At 49.0% G+C, this 18,384-nt stretch overlaps 1 protein-coding gene across 1 annotated transcript in view; it reads left to right on the top strand.

Annotated features, from left to right (window-relative positions):
- SNTG2 (syntrophin gamma 2) overlaps positions 1-18,384 on the top strand; it is a 120,169-nt gene that overhangs the window by 93,813 nt on the left and 7,972 nt on the right. The window contains exons 11-13 of the mRNA XM_070795450.1: positions 166-204; positions 6,701-6,817; positions 13,496-13,582. Coding sequence (XP_070651551.1) covers positions 166-204; positions 6,701-6,817; positions 13,496-13,582 — 243 coding nt within the window. The remainder of the gene's footprint in view (positions 1-165; positions 205-6,700; positions 6,818-13,495; positions 13,583-18,384) is intronic.

Here is an 18,384-nt window from a genome sequence, read left to right as displayed (position 1 = left end):
TCCTCTGTCCTCTGGTTTGGTTTTCAGGAAGAAAAAGCATTATAAAAGAAACTTACTTCTGGGGTCAGTTCATGCAGCTTATTAATTTCAGTTGCCAATTAGACAGGTTGAATAATTACGCCATTAATAAAATTATACTGACTCCTTGCTTCCCTCTCTCTACAGATGAAAATGGCAAATAAATGCTGTTCTCCTTGTGACCAGGTAGGATTTGTGGTTTTCATGTTGATCATACAATGTCTCCAAAAGTTGCCTCTTTCTGTTTTTGAAATCTGATTTGGAAATTTTGACAGAAAAGCATTAGCACATGTGTGATGAAGTTGCAGTCCTCACCTTCAGGGTTAACTCCATAAAGCTGCTTGTTTATCCTGAAGATTACATGGCAGGAACCGTCCTGCCTGAGGGTGCCAGGTTACCAGTGAGTGATCGAGGGGCACCTACATTTTATGAAGGAACCGTGACCAAGTGATGCCCAGATGCGACTGTGGAGGCTTCGAGGGGTTTGAGGGCTGAGACCAGCCTGAATGATTCGGAATCGTCAGCATCGTGTAATTTTCTTGGCTAACTCCTTCACTGGGAAGTTTCGCTCTGGGAGGCCTTTGACAGGGCAGGTGCTGCTGCAGGTGGGGTGGGAGGAGAGTGCTGTCCTGCCCCAGCACGCAGGCCTTTGTTCACCTGGGCCAGGGTCGCTGCAGCCCCACCTCTTCAGGAGCCCTCAGCCCATTCCTTCCAAGAGCAAAGTGAAGTGAATCAGGAAAGAACAGCTTTATTGCCTTGCCCAGCAAAGGGAGCCACAGCAGGCACGTGCTCTCAGAGCTGTGTGCCCCCCGGGGGGGGCGGGGGTGGGCAGCGGGGCATCTTCTGATCCAGGTGGGAGTGCTCGGTTGTGCCCCTCTGGCAGCAGGGGGTGGGCAGCAAGGCGTCTTCTTGTCCAGGATGGGGGGGTGGGCTGCAGGGCATCTGCTGATTCAGGTGGGAGTGCTCCGTGTGCCCCTCAGGGGCGAGGGTGGTCAGCGGGGCGTCTTCTCATCCAGGGTTGGGGGGTGGGCAATGGGGTGTCTTCTCGTCCAGGTGGGAGTGCTGATCAGCATCCAGTGTGTGCAGGGCCTGCGTTCCTTCCATCCGGAGCCCGCCTGGCATCAGGTGGTCTTGTTCTGGGCTTCAGTGGTTCCTATTGAATGGACACCTTCTTGCTGGAATGAAGAGGGCTTCATCAGGGAGTTAGCATCTTCCATCTGGTGGGTTTTTGTTCTGCAGAAGAGCTCAAAACACTGTTCTGTGTGTCCCCTAAGGGCGAGGCAGGACCCTGCCCCACGGATGCGCTTCTGGTTCTCCACTCCCTCTCCCTTGTCTCTGTGTCCTGTCCCGTCCCTGATTAGCAACTGCTGAGATCTGCCCTTTGGAACCCGGGGAAGGTCCCCGAGGCGGAATGAAGCCTATTTCCCACAAGCCAGAGATAGGGGACACGGAGGGGCTTTTGTGTCCAGGAGCCCATGGGGGCTACATGGTTTTAGGACCTCAGAGAGCGTGCCCTCCTCCCCTCCCTTCAGCTGCTCCACGTCCTATCACAGGGACGTCATCCTCTCCAGGACTGTCCAAACACATCACGCGTGGTCGGCAGTCTGGAAACACGCACACATGAGTGCCTATTATGCTGAGAACACGCAGCTTTCACAGGACTTGAACCTGACGTATTCGGACGACACTGCGTTCTCGTGGCTGTACTTGATTGCCTGGCAGGTTGAAAAGAGCATCCACCTGGAAATCAAAACATGTTTTGTTTTACTTAGAAATTAACTCTTCTTTCTCAGTGAATCACATGAGAGAACAATGAACTAGTTCAAGGAAGGTTAAAACCATCTGAGGAGCAAAACTCCCAGCACAAGGGATGTGAAATGAGTTAGGTTTCAAAGGCCTCCTGAGCAGTGGAGTAATTTTGCAATGGTTTTATCTTAGTGAAATTTTATCACGTAGTAAGCCACGTTTGTATGATGTCAGTTTTGGCGGTCTTTTATGAATAAAACCTGGATTCTGAGCCCACTAACCCCTCTGGTGTAGTTGGAACAAATTAACATTTGAGCAACAGTTTCTTAATCTATGAAATAAGACAGTGGTAATGGCAGAGTACATCATGAGAAACGCTGGGCTGGAAGAAGCACTAGGTGGAATCAAGATTGCTGGGAGAAATATCAATAACCTCAGATATGCAGATGACACCACCCTTATGGCCGACAGTGAAGAGGAACTAAAAAGCCTCTTGATAAAAGTGAAAGACGAGAGTGAAAAAGTTGGCTTAAAGCTCAACATTCAGAAAACGAAGATCATGGCATCTGGTCCCATCACTTCATGGGAAATAGGTGGGGAAACAGTGGAAAGAGTGTCAGACTTTATTTTTGGGGGCTCCAAAATCACTGCAGATGATAATTGCAGCCATGAAATTAAAAGACGCTTACTCCTTGGAAGGAAAGTTGTGACCAACCTAGATAGCATATTAAGCAGAGACATTACTTTGCCAACAAAGATCCATCTAGTTAGGGCTATGGTTTTTCCAGTGGTCATGTATGGATGTGACAGTTGGACTGTGAAGAAAGTTGAGCACTGAAGAATTGATGCTTTTGAACTGTGGTGTTGGAGAAGACTCTTGAGAGTCCCTTGGACTGCAAGGAGATCCAACCAGTCCATCCTAAAGGAGATCAGTCCTGGGTGTTCTTTGGAAGGACTGATGTTGAAGCTGAAACTCCAATAGTTTGGCCACCTCATGCGAAGAGCTGACCCATTTGAAAAGACCCTGATGCTGGGAGGGACTGAGGGCAGGAGGAGAAGGGGACGCCAGAGGATGAGATGGCTGGATGGCATCACCGACTCGATGCACATGAGTTTGGGTAAACTCTGGGAGTTGTGATGGACAGGGAGGCTTGGCGTGCTGCAATCCATGGGGTCGTGAGGAGTTGGACACGACTGAGCGACTGAACTGAACTGAATGGGTAATCTAATGTTTTTTTTTTTTTTTAACCTTAATATTTCTATATAACTTTGACTTTACTCAGGGGGTGGATTCGATTATCTAGAAAGAAACATTAGAGAAGAGCCTCACTGTGCGGGGCTGTGAGAGAGCTCAGCCTGCCCTGATACACCAAGTTTTTAGTACAGGATTGTTTCACATTTCTCCAAAAGCTAAACATTTTGTATGCATGAAAGGAGTTTAGATTTATGATGTTGGACCCTATTTTAAAAAGGAAATATTTTTTTTCGCATTTTTAGCAATTAATCATTGATTTTGGAAGTTAGTAAAAATAATATTTGAATAAGCATGAAAAAATAAAGGCATTTGACGACCACCGAAATTGACACACGAAAACAAAGGAAACCAGACCTGGAAGGATAGTAAGAAAGCACAGATTTTCAGGCTTTACGTCTGGCAAATAAAATGACTAACTTGTCATCCGACCTAAAGTAATAGTAAGACGACAGGAGTAAATTTAGAATTGTCCCAGGAAATCCAGGACAAATGGTCACCCTGCCAAAATAGCAAGAATCTATTTTACAAAATAAATTTCTTCTGAAAAACCTCACTTAAAGTGGATACCTTAATCAGCAAAACCAAAAGAAGCCTAAATAACTCAAGGTATTCGAGCTTCTTCAGTGAAAAGGAAGAGACTAGTTGTGTAGTTATTATGTGATGGGTGCTTAAGTAGTTATTTCGACTCAGTCAAGTGAAAAAACAAAGAAAAAGGAATTTTCTATAAAAATGAAATCAGAAAAGATAAAGAAAAATATGCTCCTTTATTTTAATGGTTATAGTCCCTTAATTTAATATAATCAGATAGGTGTTCATAAAATTATATTTTTATTTCTTGGAATATGTAATAAATCATTAGAAAGTTCATAATACAAAAGATAAAATTAGCTTTTCTTAAAATTATTTATGCACTGCATATACCTAAAGAAGAGTCATAGAGCGCCCAGTGCTCCCAGTAATAGCTGAGTGATAACTTATTTCTTTGCTAATTAATCCAGGCAGAATTAAATTACATATGGAATTGCATTAACTTCACATCCAATTTACAGATGTGTCAGGTTATTAACAGTCTGTGCATCACCGTCTTTGCTGGAAGACGAGCTCCTGGTTTGCTCCTCGACACGCGCCCAGCACTGTATCAACCAAACAAGGGAGGAAAAGCAGCAACTTGAATGACTGCCACAGCCTGGGGGGTCACACCCGCCAGCCTGGAGTGGAGGGGCTACCACAGCTGGTGCCCGCGTCTCCAGAGAGACAGGGCAGCTCTCGGGGAATCAGAGGGGACTCTGTCTCCAACACACTGTCCTCGCGAGAAGAGCGCTTGGCGCTGCTCTGCTGGAAACAGTCCCGGCTTCTCCAGATCAGCCTGGAAGTTACACATTCAGCTTCCTGCTCACCCTGGTCCATCTGTAAAGGGAATCTATCCACATATCATCTGTCTGTCTATCCACCTATCTATCCATGCTTAGCTATCTGTCACCTATCTATGGATCTATTCGTCTGTCTGGGTGTCTGTCGTCCATCTATCCATCCATCCATCCACATCTGTCTTATTGGTCTACCTACTGACACATTTTCACGTCTGGGTATTCAGCTCTGTCTTAAGCTAAGTTCCCCCGTATTAGGCTCCAGTGTATATATCATCCACCTCTTGTGGGACCTACATCACCACCTCTGAGTATTTTATGAAGAGAAAGATGATTGTTGGAGACTTGGCAGCATTTGAATATATGATTGAAAAGTAAAGAAAAAAACAACAGAGTTTTTCCTCCCTACAGGCAAAAGAATTACTTATATATATGTAGGTACCTTACGTATATTTAGGTCCCTTTTATATGTAGGCCCCTTACGTGTGTGTAGGCCCCTTATGTACATATGGCCCCTTATGTACATATAGGCCCCTTACATATGTGTAGGCCCCTTACATGTGTGTAGGCCCCTTACATGTATGTAGGCCCCTTACATGTGTGTAGGCCCCTTACGTGTGTGTAGGCTCCTTATGTACATGTAGGCCCCTTATGTACATATAGGCCCCTTACATATGTGTAGGCCCCTTACATGTATGTAGGCCCCTTACGTGTATGTAGGTCACTTATGTATGTGTAGGCCCCTTACATATATGTACACGAATTACTTCGTCTCCCCTGCCCCTTTGAGATCTGAGCTGAAGCTTGGTCTGCTAGGGGTCCTCAGCAGAGGAAATGTTGTCTGCAGTCTTAGGGACCCTCACTCCATGCTGCTAGAGACCCGCCAAGGGCTGTTTTCTTTCTGTGACTTGGTTTTCCTTCTGAATGGTGTTCATTTTTTGGTCCTACTGGCCTTTACTAAATTAGTAGTTTGATAAGAATCTGGGTAAGATTCCTGGTGATAGACACAGTACCAAAGCCGATTTTTGAGCTTGCTAGTGACTTAAAGATTTGCAATAGTTGGAGAAGGGGGTGACAGAGGATATGATGGTTAGATCGCATCACCGACTCAATGGATATGAGTTTGAGCAAACTTCAGGAGATGGTGAAGGACAGGGAGGCCTGGTGTGCTACGGTCTGTGCGGTCACAGAGTCGGACACGACCGAGGCGACTTAGCACGCACACATACAGCGATAGGTGAAGAGTCACTCACAGTTCCTTTCAAGAAACTTTAAGGAACAAGCCCTCCTTGCCAGTCGTGGGTGTGGAGCAGATACAGGTAAAGACGTGGGCCTCGTCCTCGGAGGGCGAGTGATCTAAGGCAGACGCAGAGGGAAGTAGGATAAGACACCCAGGGAAGACACCCCGGGTCTTGCCTTAGCTTACTGTTAAATCCATGCACTCAATTCTTAAGTTGCGTGACTGTCTCCATTAACTTGTTTAATCATATTCTGAATTGTGACAGTTCGCATTGTGTCACTAGAATCTAATATTGTCGTGTTATGTTCAGTGTTGAAAGTCGAGCTACAAAGAAACAGTCATTTCTCCCACGAGTCTTAATGAAATGTTTACTACAGAAATGAAAAATATACTACTTGCTTTTGCAACCTCAGAGACAGATTAGAAATCCTAATCTCTCATAGAATGTGATTCAATAACTTGGTTTAAATATATGTGGAAGGCAGAACTCTGATATAGCTGAGACATCCAACACTGGCCGAAACTAAGTAACTCAGAAGCCCGTGTTCCGAGCCTGGCCCAGTGCAGCCGAAGCCCGTGTTCCGGGCCTGGCCCAGTGCAGCGGAATCTCGTGTTCGAGCCTGGCCCAGTGCATCAGAAGCTCGTGTTCCGAGCCTGGCCCAGTGCAGCCGAAGCCCGTGTTCCGGGCCTAGCCCAGTGCAGCCGAAGCCCGTGTTCCAAGCCTGGCCCAGTGCAGCCGAAGCCCGTGTTCCGAGCCTGGCCCAGTGCATCAGAACCTCATGTTCAGGGCCTGGCCCAGTGCATCAGAACCTCGTCATGTTCAGGGCCTGGCCCAGTGCAGCGGAATCTCGTGTTCGAGCCTGGCCCAGTGCATCAGAACCTCATGTTCAGGGCCTGGCCCAGTGCAGCTGTCTGGACCCGGGTGTCTCACATTTGTGCCGTGTGCCCGGATTGGAGGGTGGTCGTGGCTGGGTTGGACTGTGGGGTGGGCGGCCTGCTGTCTGCCCTCTCCACCCGGCTGCCCTGTGCTCTGAATGGGGCCTGGCAGTTCATTCTGAAAGTTTTGCTCCGCAGGTCATCCACATGGGCTGGGTCAGCGAGAGACTAGGAGGTGCCGGCTCGTCTCAGACCTTCAGACCCAGGTTCCTGGCGCTGAGGGGCTCATCCCTCTATGTCTTCATCTCTCCGCCGGTAAGTGGGCCCTCGGGGCTGGGAGGGACGCTGAGGAGGCCGTCACTGAAGAAGCGCCAGGCCCAGCATTTGGACGTGGTCAGGAGGGTGGGTGGCGGGCCTGCCTCCAGCCCCACGTCCACTGGTGGAAAGGACTCTGCTGTGGACCCCGGGCCCTTCTCACTCTAAACTCATTAATCAGCCGTCCACAGTTTTCTTCTTTTCAAGCAGCCAGTGAGATATGAGAGTGCTTTCCTGCTGAAGATCCCAGCCGGCTTGGAGGTGGGGGTGCAGAGGCGTGGGGGTCTCAGACCACCGTTTATGTGGTCGAAGGAGCCACAAAACAGGAGAAGACCTTCTCGTCAGATATTTCTAACTTCATGGTCAAATGATGAAACACAAAAAGACATTTTCACTCATGTCCTCCATGTTTTTAAAAACAAACAGCCTGATTTAATAGGGCCCCCAATAGAAATTTAATCCTGAGGGCTACAGTTTGCAATTTATTTTCTAATTCTCACCAGCACCACTTTCTCAAAACTGAGCCCGTCTCTGTGTGCCCTGCCTCCGGGTTTATGGCTTAAAGCCGATTCACTCTTGAGTCCACACATCAGAGCTGCAGACCAACAGCAAAACCTGATTGCTTCAGGATCTAAAAGTTGAGATGCAAGTCACCTACAGCATTGTTGCTTTTCTGCCATTAAAAATTAGCCGAAGAGTATCCCTCCCTGTGGATGCTCTCTGTTGCCATCTGCCCTCCACCCGTCAGCAGATGCTGTAATCGTGTCTGTGGCCTGGCTGCTGTGAATGGTGAGGGACGTGGGGCGCAGGGCTCTCGAGACTCAGCATTTGTTTCCTTTGCATAAATATCCAGGAGTGGGATCACTGGCTCGAACGGTAGTTCTGCTTCCGTTTCTTTGAGGAGCCCCCATGCTGGCTCCACAGTGGCCGCGCCGTTCACACGCCTCATGTCCGCACAGCGCTGTCGTCTCCGGCTGTGGGGTGATGGATATGTTTATGACAAACAGGGGCTGCTGGTTTCACGTGTCTCCTCTTCTTCAGACTCATCAGCCGTGTATGGCACATCTGTCAATCATACTTCAATAAAGTTTTAAAAATAAAAAATAGTAGAGGGCAAATCAAGTTTTACTCTCAGACATCTAGACAACAGTGCATGTTTTCAGTGGTAAGCAAGGTTTTCTTTAATAGGCTTTTTCTTGGGGAATAATTTTAGAGGATGAGATGATTAGATAGCATCACCGACTCAATGGCCATGAGTCTGAGCAAACTCTGGGAGGTGGTGAAAGACAGATGAGCCTGGCAGGCTGCAGTCCATGGACCCGCAAAGAGTGGGACACGACTTAGCGACTGAACAACAATTTCTGGTAGAGAAGTTGTGTCCAGGGAGGAGGATTCCCTCCAGGTTGCTGAGTGCTGACCTTGTGCAGAACTGGGGTCCCTGTGTTGAAACTGAAGGATTATCCAAAAACCAAGGCTGTGAATTACCAATGCTGGAGAGTTATCTACAGATTTGCATAATCACTGAATTTTTCTCAAATGCAGTGATGTTCTTTATTGTTGCTAGGAAAATAAACAAGAATAACCACAGATAACCCCGATGGCCTCAGTTCCAGCCCCGCGATGTCACGGAAGGCAGCTGGGGTATGGCTGGCAGATCCGGAATCAGTACTCTGGGGCTCTGGGCTGAGGGGCCCCCGCTGGCCCAGGACAGTTGAGGGGAGGTGGGGAGGACAGGGTCAGCCCTCCAGCACCCAGTTTGCCTGAGGGAGGGACCCCCTGCCACAGAACGGGGTGGGGGGGAGAAGCGACTAGATACCCAGATCACACGCCGGAAAGTCCTCCTAATTTTTCCTTTCCTGCTAATTAAGACCCTCGGGGCATGAGTTTTCCCACACACAACATTCTAAGTTGTGAGAAGTGCTTTAAATGTTAATCAAATTTCCACACTTGCTCTGGGGAAAGATGATTTCATCCACTTCCCGTGGCAGCTTCAGTTTCACAGACAGAAATTCTAACCCAGGGGTCACAGGTTCCTCCAGTATCTCCAGATGGTTAGTGTCATTTCTGTTAACACCAGGCTTTGCTTGTTTATTTTGAAATCCCATGGCAAATTTTCTTGGCATCAATCCGTGTCACAAACATCACATCATACGAATCGATCGCTGACCTCAGCCGCTGGGGTGTATTCACCTGGAGCCAGCTGCTACCGCCTGAATACTGTGCTCAGAAGCTTGAGATCCTCTCAGCGTTCTGCTCTGAGCGGGGCCTGGCCGAGGGGCTGAGGCGTCTCTCTGTACCCCAGGGGTGGGGTCGCCCCCGCCGTGGCCTCCCTGGAACTGGGAGCAGCTTTAAGTCTGCTCCTCCCTTTCCCTAGGTGGCTTTTGGACCGCAGCCCCCCAGGCTCACCTGTCTTTCACCATCTCCCAGAGCTTGCTCAGACTCATGTCCGTTGAGTCGGTGTTGTAACCTTATCATCTTCACCCTCTAAAATGACTCCCCAAGAAAAGGCCTATTAAAGAAAACCTTGCTTATCGCTGAAAACATGCATTATTGTCTAGATATCTGAGAGTAAATCTTGATTTGTCCTCTACTATTTTTTATTTTTAAAACTTCTACACCACAGGTAGTTTGGGAACAGCGGGTACACCGCGTCTTTTCACAGACGCACCCCCCTTCCTGACTCTGGATTCAGGGGGTGCAGATGCTCAGCTGACCCCCGAGGTGGAAAGGGCAGTGCGGCCAGTCTGGTTCTCTCTCCAAGCCCTGGCTGCCTCTGCATCAAGGTCAGGTGTCCCGGCTTTCACCAGTAAAGTAAGGTTTGCGTGAATCCAGTGGGGGGTTGGCGGCTGCCCCTGCACAGGAGCTGCCCTCCATGCTGACCCTGCCCACCATCTAGAGAAGCTGCGCCATCTCCTGCAGCGGGCATGAGCGCCCTGCGTGTGCTGACGTCGGAGATGAGACACGTGATAAGCAGGGCACCTGGCTGGTTCCTGGTCCCCGGGGGGAAGCTCTCCCATGACCGGCTGTGAGTGTCTGCCTCACGTGGTCTGAGGCTCTGTCGTTAGGCGCACCCGTGTTAAGGATGGCTACCTCTGCTTTGAGAACTGAGCGTTAATCCTGATGTAATAACCTTTGTCTGTGATAGCTCCCTTATTGTAACGTATGCTCTGTAGGACAGTGATATCCCCTCTGCGTTCTTTTGATCAGTGGAGTCTTTTCTCCATCCCTTGCACTCAATCCATGTGTGTTTTGGGGCCAGCGTCGGGCCCAGGCCAGTCCGTCTCTTTGGCTCCAAGAAGACTGGCGATGCTTCCGTCCGTTCAGGCCTGCGCTGCTGGTCACACAGGAGTGCTCAGGCTCAGCCACTGACCCGCGGAACCAGAAACACAGTCACTTTATGAATAGAAAAAAAAATTAAACGTTGCTCCTACATAAGGGCATTATGCTGGTTTACAGTGAGATGTTTAAATAATCTTCACAGACTATCCGAAATAACGAAAGCCTATTTTAAAATGGGGGCTGAAAGATTTAATGAGGCAATGGAAATATTCACTCAGCAAAATGTTAGAGAAAAGGGCCTTAGGGGAAAGGAAAAGTTGTAAGTTGAGGAGTGGAAGCTTTGGGCTGTAAACGGAATCTTCCCATTTCCTGGCTGAGGGAACGCAGACGCCGCACCCACCCTCTGCTCAGCTGCTAGCAGAATGCGTCACAGGATCAAGCGGAACACGAAGAGGCTTCATTTATATACCTAAAATGTCTCTGAAACTCCAAAGCATTTGCATTTCACAGATGAAATTTTACACTTAGTGCTCGGCAACTTCTCACTAAAAGCAGCACACAAAGCGTGGCCAGTGAAGATTCACACGTGTATAGATTTACATGGAGAAGGACATGGCAACCCACTCCAGTGTTCTTGCCTGGAGAATCCCAGGGACGGGGGAGCCTGGTGGCTGCTGTCTATGGGGTTGCACAGAGTCGGACACGACTGAAGCGACTTAGCAGCAGATTTACATATTTACATGTTCTGTCTGACCTTGGGTGCTTGTATCCTGGAGCTAGAGGCAAATTGCCAGTAATGATTTCTGCTTTGCCCAAATCTAAAGCGACCGTATGTGAAGCTCTTCATGCTATATTTATTTCTGTCCTGCGTGCTGACGTGAGGAGTGAGGTCGTGCTGGTGACGGGACTGGTGATGACTCGCAGCGTCTTACCTGCGTCCTGGCCCCGCTGGTGGGCTCTGCGTCCGCGCCCAGGCTGAAGTGCAGCTTGCGCAGCACAATGCATCCGAGGTTGCAGAGCTGCTGCCTGGAGAAGACGCCGCAGCACAGGGCCAGGAGCTGCTTCACGCGCAGCGGAGAAGGCGCCGCAGCTCAGGGCCAGGGGCTGCTTCACGAGCAGCGGGTGCTCCTCCCCTGTTTGCAAGTGATGAGCAGAGAGGTGACCCCGAGTAGCTGGAAGCAGCCTGCAGCCTCGGGAGGGGCTCGGGGCCACCAGACCTCTCCGGGCTGGGATGACAGGGATAGCTCTGTTGCGGGGCGGGGTGGGGGTTGGAAGGACAGCAAATAAATTCCTCCGGGAGAGCGGAGCCCCGAAGGCACCCAGTGATGAGCTCTCGGCCTGCTGTCTGATCACCCCTCTTCCCCTCTGTCCGCGGGGCGTCAGGCACTGCCAAGGACGCCCGGCCACGCGTGTGGGGCCTGCTGTCTACCATTCTGTGTCAGAATGTTGCAGTGAACTTTTAAAAGGCCCAGAGAGTCTGTGGCAAGTAATTTAGGAACAATGAAAGAGAAAGTCCTGACTTCCAGGCTGGTTTCTGAGCTCCTCCAAGACAAGAGGAGGGAGACCCTGAAAGGAGTTGGGGAGAAGGGGGGAGAAAGGCTCGAAGGAAGGGGCAGCCTGGGGCGGAGGCGGCCGTGGGTTCCCTGTGCCCTGGTGCCCACGAGAGGACGCAGCCAGCCGGGAGGGTAGTGAGCCCATAACCGAGGGCTAATCAACGCTGGAGAAGCTGGATTCTCCTGGCCCTCATGTGTACTTGACTGTCCTTCCTTAAAGTGGGCAGTTATTTCTGTTTGCAAACTGGAATCTGAAAAATAATGTTTCAACTGTTCATGTTTCCAAACACCATTAAAATGTGTTAAACAGCACTTACACAACCAATTTTACAGCATATAACAGCATTAACATACACATTACATAGCAGTTCCTATGAATATGCAAGAAATATCGGAAGTAGCTTTAAGGTTGTCATTGGAAAGATATCACTTAAAAAATATTTACCTGGAAAGAAATAAGTGGAGAAGGTGTGTAAGCTGAAGGCGTATCAGACAATTATGTACCTGGTATAGAATATTATTCCATGTCACTTCTGTGGGTACATAAGTGTTCCGCAGTAGTACTTAAATGTTTCAGGATATTACATCTGAGCATCTACAGTTTCGATTCTGTTTCAGGTGAGATGTGCTCAGGTAAAATAGAGCATTGTCAAGACACAGGGCAAGGAAGAGGCCCACTTTGAGAATCGACTCATAGACTTTGTGGGGTTTGCAGCGTGAGGCCCCGCCCCCTTCCCTTCATCCTGCCTCAGTGGGCACGTGTCCCAGCTGATGAGTGACCACCGCCACGGGGTCCCCACACGGCTTCCAGAGGCTCTCAGGGCGGAAGCGCTGCTCTTCAAGTCCAGGGAAGAAACGGTTCCACCCAGACGCCCGAGCCTCTTCTCGGCCTCAGGTGCCTCCCTGGTGGGGGCGTGTTCGCCTTGAAACGGTCACTGTGGCCCAGAGGGTGAGGTGCCCAGCCTGACTCACGTCCAAGGGCGCCCCCACGGGGGCTGAGCCCGCACCTGCCAGGGTCACGGGAGCCGGGCGTGGACAGGGGTCTTTCCCAGGCGCAGGGGAGAGGAGGCTGACTGTCAGCAGGAAAAATTGGACAGAAGAGACACCTCCAACCACAGGTGGCCACTGCAGACCCACAGCGAGCAGGGCCTTAGCAGACAGGGCAGGGCCATGGCAGAGTGAGTGAGGAGGCGTGCACTTGGGCAGCCCAGTACCGCCTGGATCCTCTAAATATAGTCTAGAGTTGGTCCTTCACGTAAGGTGAGAGCATCCAAAACGAGCTCCTGAAGTGGCGCCCAGCTGTGTGTGAAGGGGAACTCCTCCATCACCAGGCTCTTGAATCGATTATGTGTGTAAAGGAGGCTCCTCCATCACCAGGCTCTTGAATCGATTATGTACATAAAGGAGGCTCCTCCATCACCAGGCTCTTGACTCCATAATGTGTGTGAACATGCCACCTCACGCCGAGACTCCAGGGCGGAGCACACAGCTACTCGTCAGAGTCCACCACGGCGTGTAGTCTGGTTTTCCAACTGTCCTGCTCCTAAGGTTTAATTAAGGAAAAGACATGTTGACTCACCTTATTGTTGTAAATGTTTAAATTCTCATACTGAAAACATCATGTATCTAATTACACGTAGACTTTAAAACCCTTTTCCCAGTTTTATGAGGTACAATTGAGAATAGTGTAACACATGCAGAGTGTGCAGCGTGACCGTCTGATGTCTGTGTACCTTGTCCAGCGAGGCCCACGGTGGGGTAATGAACAGCCCCGTCACCTCGCACAGCTCCCCTTATTCGGGTGAAAACGCCGAGGATTCACATGTCCGTCTTGCATTTCTTTCAGGTGAGCACCTTGGACTGGGTCCGAGCAGAGAAAACCTATCACCTCTGTGAGGTTCTGTTTAAAGTTCACAAGTTTAAAGTTCACAAGGTAAGTTTGAGCATCCTTTGCACACCACGTGTGTCCATGTTAACAGCTGGCCCTTTGTGGTTGAAAAGGGAGAGAGATTTACCACTTCAGAACAGTCGAATGACATGCACATACAGGCTCTCCCACCACCGCCCATCAAAACTCCACACGAGGACGTCATGGAGGCACTCGCAAGTCTGTTTTATGTCGGCTCTGCATTATTTCATTCTGGCCTTTTTATATTTACAACTTGTTTGTATGGCTTTCCATACACTTAAAAGTGGAGAAGGAAATGGCAACCCACTCCAGGAATCTTGCCTGGAGCACCCCGTGGACAGAGGAGCCTGGCGGGCTACAGCCCCTGGGGTCGCACAGAGTCAGACACGACCAAGCGACTACACCGCCGCCACCACCATACACTTAAGAGAGTTTCCCAGGTGGCGCACGGGGCAAAGGACCCACCTGCCAGAGTGGGGGAAGCTCCCCGGGGGAGGGCATGGCAGCCCACTCCAAGATTCTTGCCTGAAACACCCCATGGACACAGGAGCCTGGCGGGCTACCGTCCATGGGATCGCAAAGACTTGGACATGACAAGCGACTTAGCACGGCGTCCATCTAAGACACGTATTTGGTATTGGGATGCCTTCAAAAACCATCGTATTTTATATGTGAGCTTCATTAATAAGCTATAGAGCCTCTTCTATTTTATCCAGAATATTTTTTCAGAAAGATTGAGAAAATGTTTAATCAGTAAATATGCTATGAAGTAACTGAAATATGCAGTTAGCCAAGAGAATGATTACAGCCAAAGTGTTAAACTCAGTTCAGGGCAAATAAGAGCAACAACCACGAAAATGCACAGCATCTGACATCTTTAAAAAGGAGACAAGATTGTGGACATCCGATTAGAAGTCTTTAAACAGTGATCTTACAAAAGCTCCCCCTTTCTCACGTGACGTTAATCCTTGATGCTGAACATATGAACTTAAAATTATAATATTTAATTCATCTTTCAAAAATTGAGATAAGTGATTATTTTAAGAACTAGCACTTTAGAATTTTTTAATGACTTATTTTCATAATCATTCAAAGTATAGTCGTTCATATGTAGTCCAAAAATCACATTTTGTGGTTGTGGTGGTGTGTTTCTGCAACACTTTCTTCTCTCCATAAATTCCTTTTTCTAGTTCTTAAAGTTATGTGTCTGTGTTTCACACTCACCATGAAAGAGATGAGAAAATTGAGTCCATCAGACTTGATTGCAATTGTGACTGAAATTATAAACCGCCCCCATAGTGGATAATAAAAGCACTGCCCAGCAGTGAGGCATCCCCTGCCTGAATATCCCCTCCCCACGTAAGAACGTCCCATCTGCACTACTCAGTGGAACTAAAGTTACTCACCCGTTCGGCAGAGGCGTTTGGTAACGGTGTCTCCCCTTTGCTGAGCGCCGGGCCTGAGCTCTGCTGGGCGCTCCATCTCCCTCCTGAGTTAGTCCTGTCCCCCCACACCCCCCAGGAGGGAACCCTCATAGTGCCCGCCTTCCAGCTGAGGCTCCGAAGCACAGACTCGGGAGTAACTTCCAGAAGCCTCGCCGGAGGCGGAGGGGCCCAGGTTCCCTTGGCCCGAAGCATAGCTGCACCCTGTTTTACTTTATATACACGATTCTTTCTTCCCTCTGAAAATGGAAGCGTATGCGCTAACCCTCACATCACTTTTTGCTCTGCAGTTTAACCTGCGGGTCTTCAATATACGCAAAGAGGTGACCCCTCTTTAATACCACTGACTAGTATTAAATTCCATGAATATATCATACCTTATTTCACCAAGCCCTTATCAAGGAATATTTGATTTGTTCCCTTTTTTGAAATTACAAACAATGTAATAAATCATTTTACATGTGTGCAAGTATACAACCAAGAAAAATGTATAGAGGTGGAATTTCTGGGGCAAAGAATGTGGACTGTTTGCATTCTGATAACCAAAGGACGGATTGTGTAGCACAGGGAACTCTGCTTCATCTTCTGTAACAACCTAAATGGGAAAATGACCTGGAAAATAATAGATACATGTATAAATCAACCCTGAATATTCATTGGAAGGGCTGGTGCTGAAGCTGCAGCTCCAGTACTTTGGCCATCTGAGGCGAAGAGCTAACTCATTGAGAAAGACCCTGATGCTGGGAAAGACAAGCTAAAAGGAGAAAGGGGAGGCACAGGATGAGATGGTTAGGGAGCACAGCCAGCTCAGTAGACGTGAATTTGAGCAAACTCCGGGAAATAACGAAGGACAGGGAAGCCTGGAGGGCTGCAGGCCTGAGGTCACCAAGAGTCGGACACGACTTTGCAACGGAGCACACACACATCTGTATAACTGTTTCACTTTGCTGCACAACTGAAACTAATACAGCATTGTGAATCAACCTGGTGCGTGTGTGTGTGTGTGTGTGTGTGTTTGTGAGCTCAGTGTGTCTGACTCTTTGCGACCCCGTGGACTGTAGCCCGCCAGGCTCCTCTGTCCATGGCATTTCCAGGCAAAAATACTGGAGTGGGTTGCCATTTCCTCCACCAGGGGGTCTTCCCAACCCAGGGATCGAACCCACACCTCCTGCATTAGCAGGTGAATTCTTCACCACTGAGCCTGTTCGTTACCACCTTTACCACTGAAGCCCTAAATCAACCTTACTCCAAGAATAAAAAGTTTTTAAACAGAAATGAAAAAAGAAATGCAAGTGAAAATCATGAAGTGATATGTTTGTGCCTAGACTGTCAAAGATGGAAAAGTTGGTACCGATGGGAGGAAGGCTCTATCGAAATGTGAGCAGCCCTTCGACTTGTCGTTTGTTGCCAGTACTGGCCTTGCAGAAAGCTCTCTAGTTTCCCTTCTGGGACTGGTTCTCCAACTGCCGCTCACTGGACCCGTGTGAATAATGGCGTATGACTCTCCTCAGGTCCCGTTGGAAGAAACCATACCCGTCCAAGTTGGACAAGGACGATGTTCAGTGCGGGCAGAGACTGACCTCAGCTCCCCTAGAACAAGGGGCAGGGGGCCCCTGAGCTGCGTGAGGAGGCGAGCGTGGGCCAGGTGGGCCCCACCTCCAGCCCTGACCCCCACCCCCCACAAAGGGAAAGGGGCTCTGGGGTGTCTCCGTGGGTGGAGATGGTTTTGCGGTTTGGTTGGACTCCTCAGAGGGAGAGTTCCACATGCAGAGCTCGGAGGAAGGGTGACTTCCTGGGCCTTCCAGGGGCGTGGAGGGCACCATCGAGCTGGCGGTGGCTTTAACGAGATCTCCATCTCCAGGGGCAGAGAGAGGACTCAGAAGGCTGCTCCGAGGGTGGCAGACCCGGGGAGGTGGCGGGCAGTGGGCACGGGGCCGGGGCAGCGGTTGAGGCCGTGGGAAAGGCATGGGGGCCTCGTTACTCAGTCTCCACAGCAGCTCAGGGACCTTAGTTTTGTAGTTGCTCCCAGTCTTTAGTCATCATGAGACATTGCTCTTCGTAAGAACTGGGCTTGTTGTCTCCAAAAGGGCCACGGGAGGCACCTGGGGCTGAGCTGTGCACGGTCAGTAACCTCTCTCATTTCTCAGCATCAGTGTCACGTCAGTTTTTGTGGGGCTCAACAGGTTTAGTTGCAGGAAGTAGTCACATCTGGAAACCCTTACGTGTCCTTCCCGGGGATTTCTTGGGTTGGGCAAAGGCTGTTTTTAGTTCTTCTCTTTGTTCTTGCGCATAGAGCTGAGGTTTGTCCATTCGCGTGAAGACTCGCCTGGACTTGACCGCTCCATCAGACGAGCTCAGTCTTAGGAACCGACTCTACTCGAGAAAGTCACAAGTCAGATAGCTGTGCACATGGAGATATTCAGTGATGTTTTAAATTAGTGAACGTTGGATGAATTGTTCAAAAACCATTGAGAAATAAAGTTTCAGTGTAACTGTGTATGTTAAGTACTCCATTAAAATCACATTGCACATTTATAGAATTATGTATACAAAGAGGTAGGGAAGAAAGAAAGTGAAGTTGCTCAGTTGTATCCAACTCTTTGCGACCCCATGGACTGTATGTAGGCTACCAGGCTTCTCCGCCCATGGAATTTTTCAGGCAAGAATACTGGAGTGGGTTGCCATTTCCTTCTCCAAGGGGTCTTCCCGACCCAGGGATCGAACCCCGGTCTCCCGCGTTGCAGGCAGACACTTTACCGTCTGAGCCACCAGTGATTTGGAGTCTGGAGACATTGCCTGGAGGGACTATAAAAACAAATTAGCTGACAAAAGGCAGTCATAATGGAATTATCTTTTAAATTTCCTATATTGCTGCTATAATATTTTCAAATAAATAGAAGCAGGAAAAATCCAGGTAATTTTTTTTTAAGGCGGTCAGACATTTCACTTTACATGATGAATGTACTAATTTTCCAGATTATCTTCATCTTGGGATCGCAGATTAACTTCTCTTTCGACAATTGTTTGGTATTTTTCACATTTACACAGTCCAAACAAGGGTTTTGGACAGATGCAACATCCAACTCAAACGATAAAATGACTGCAGCACAAACAGCAGCGCTGCAGAGACAGAAGGCAGGAGTTGAGGCGGCGTTGGTGCCACGGCCTTGCGACTCTTGTCTGTCTTCGTTGTTATTCTGTTGTTTAGCCACTAAGTCGTGTCTGACTCTGTGCGACCCCGTGGACTGCAGCCCACCAGGCTTCTCTGTCCATGGGATTTCCCAAGCAAGAATACTGGAGTGGGTCGCCATTTCCTTCTCCAGTCAGGTGATTTTTAAATAGTCTTTGCGTTCTGTTTTCCCAAGAGTGAACGTGAGGTGGTCT

The sequence above is a fragment of the Bos indicus genome, chromosome 8 (genome assembly GCF_029378745.1).
Source record: "Bos indicus isolate NIAB-ARS_2022 breed Sahiwal x Tharparkar chromosome 8, NIAB-ARS_B.indTharparkar_mat_pri_1.0, whole genome shotgun sequence".
Classification (NCBI taxonomy): Eukaryota; Metazoa; Chordata; class Mammalia; order Artiodactyla; family Bovidae; genus Bos; species Bos indicus.
The sequence above is the reverse complement of the archived record's forward strand: the minus strand, read 5'-3'. Positions and strand labels throughout refer to the sequence as shown.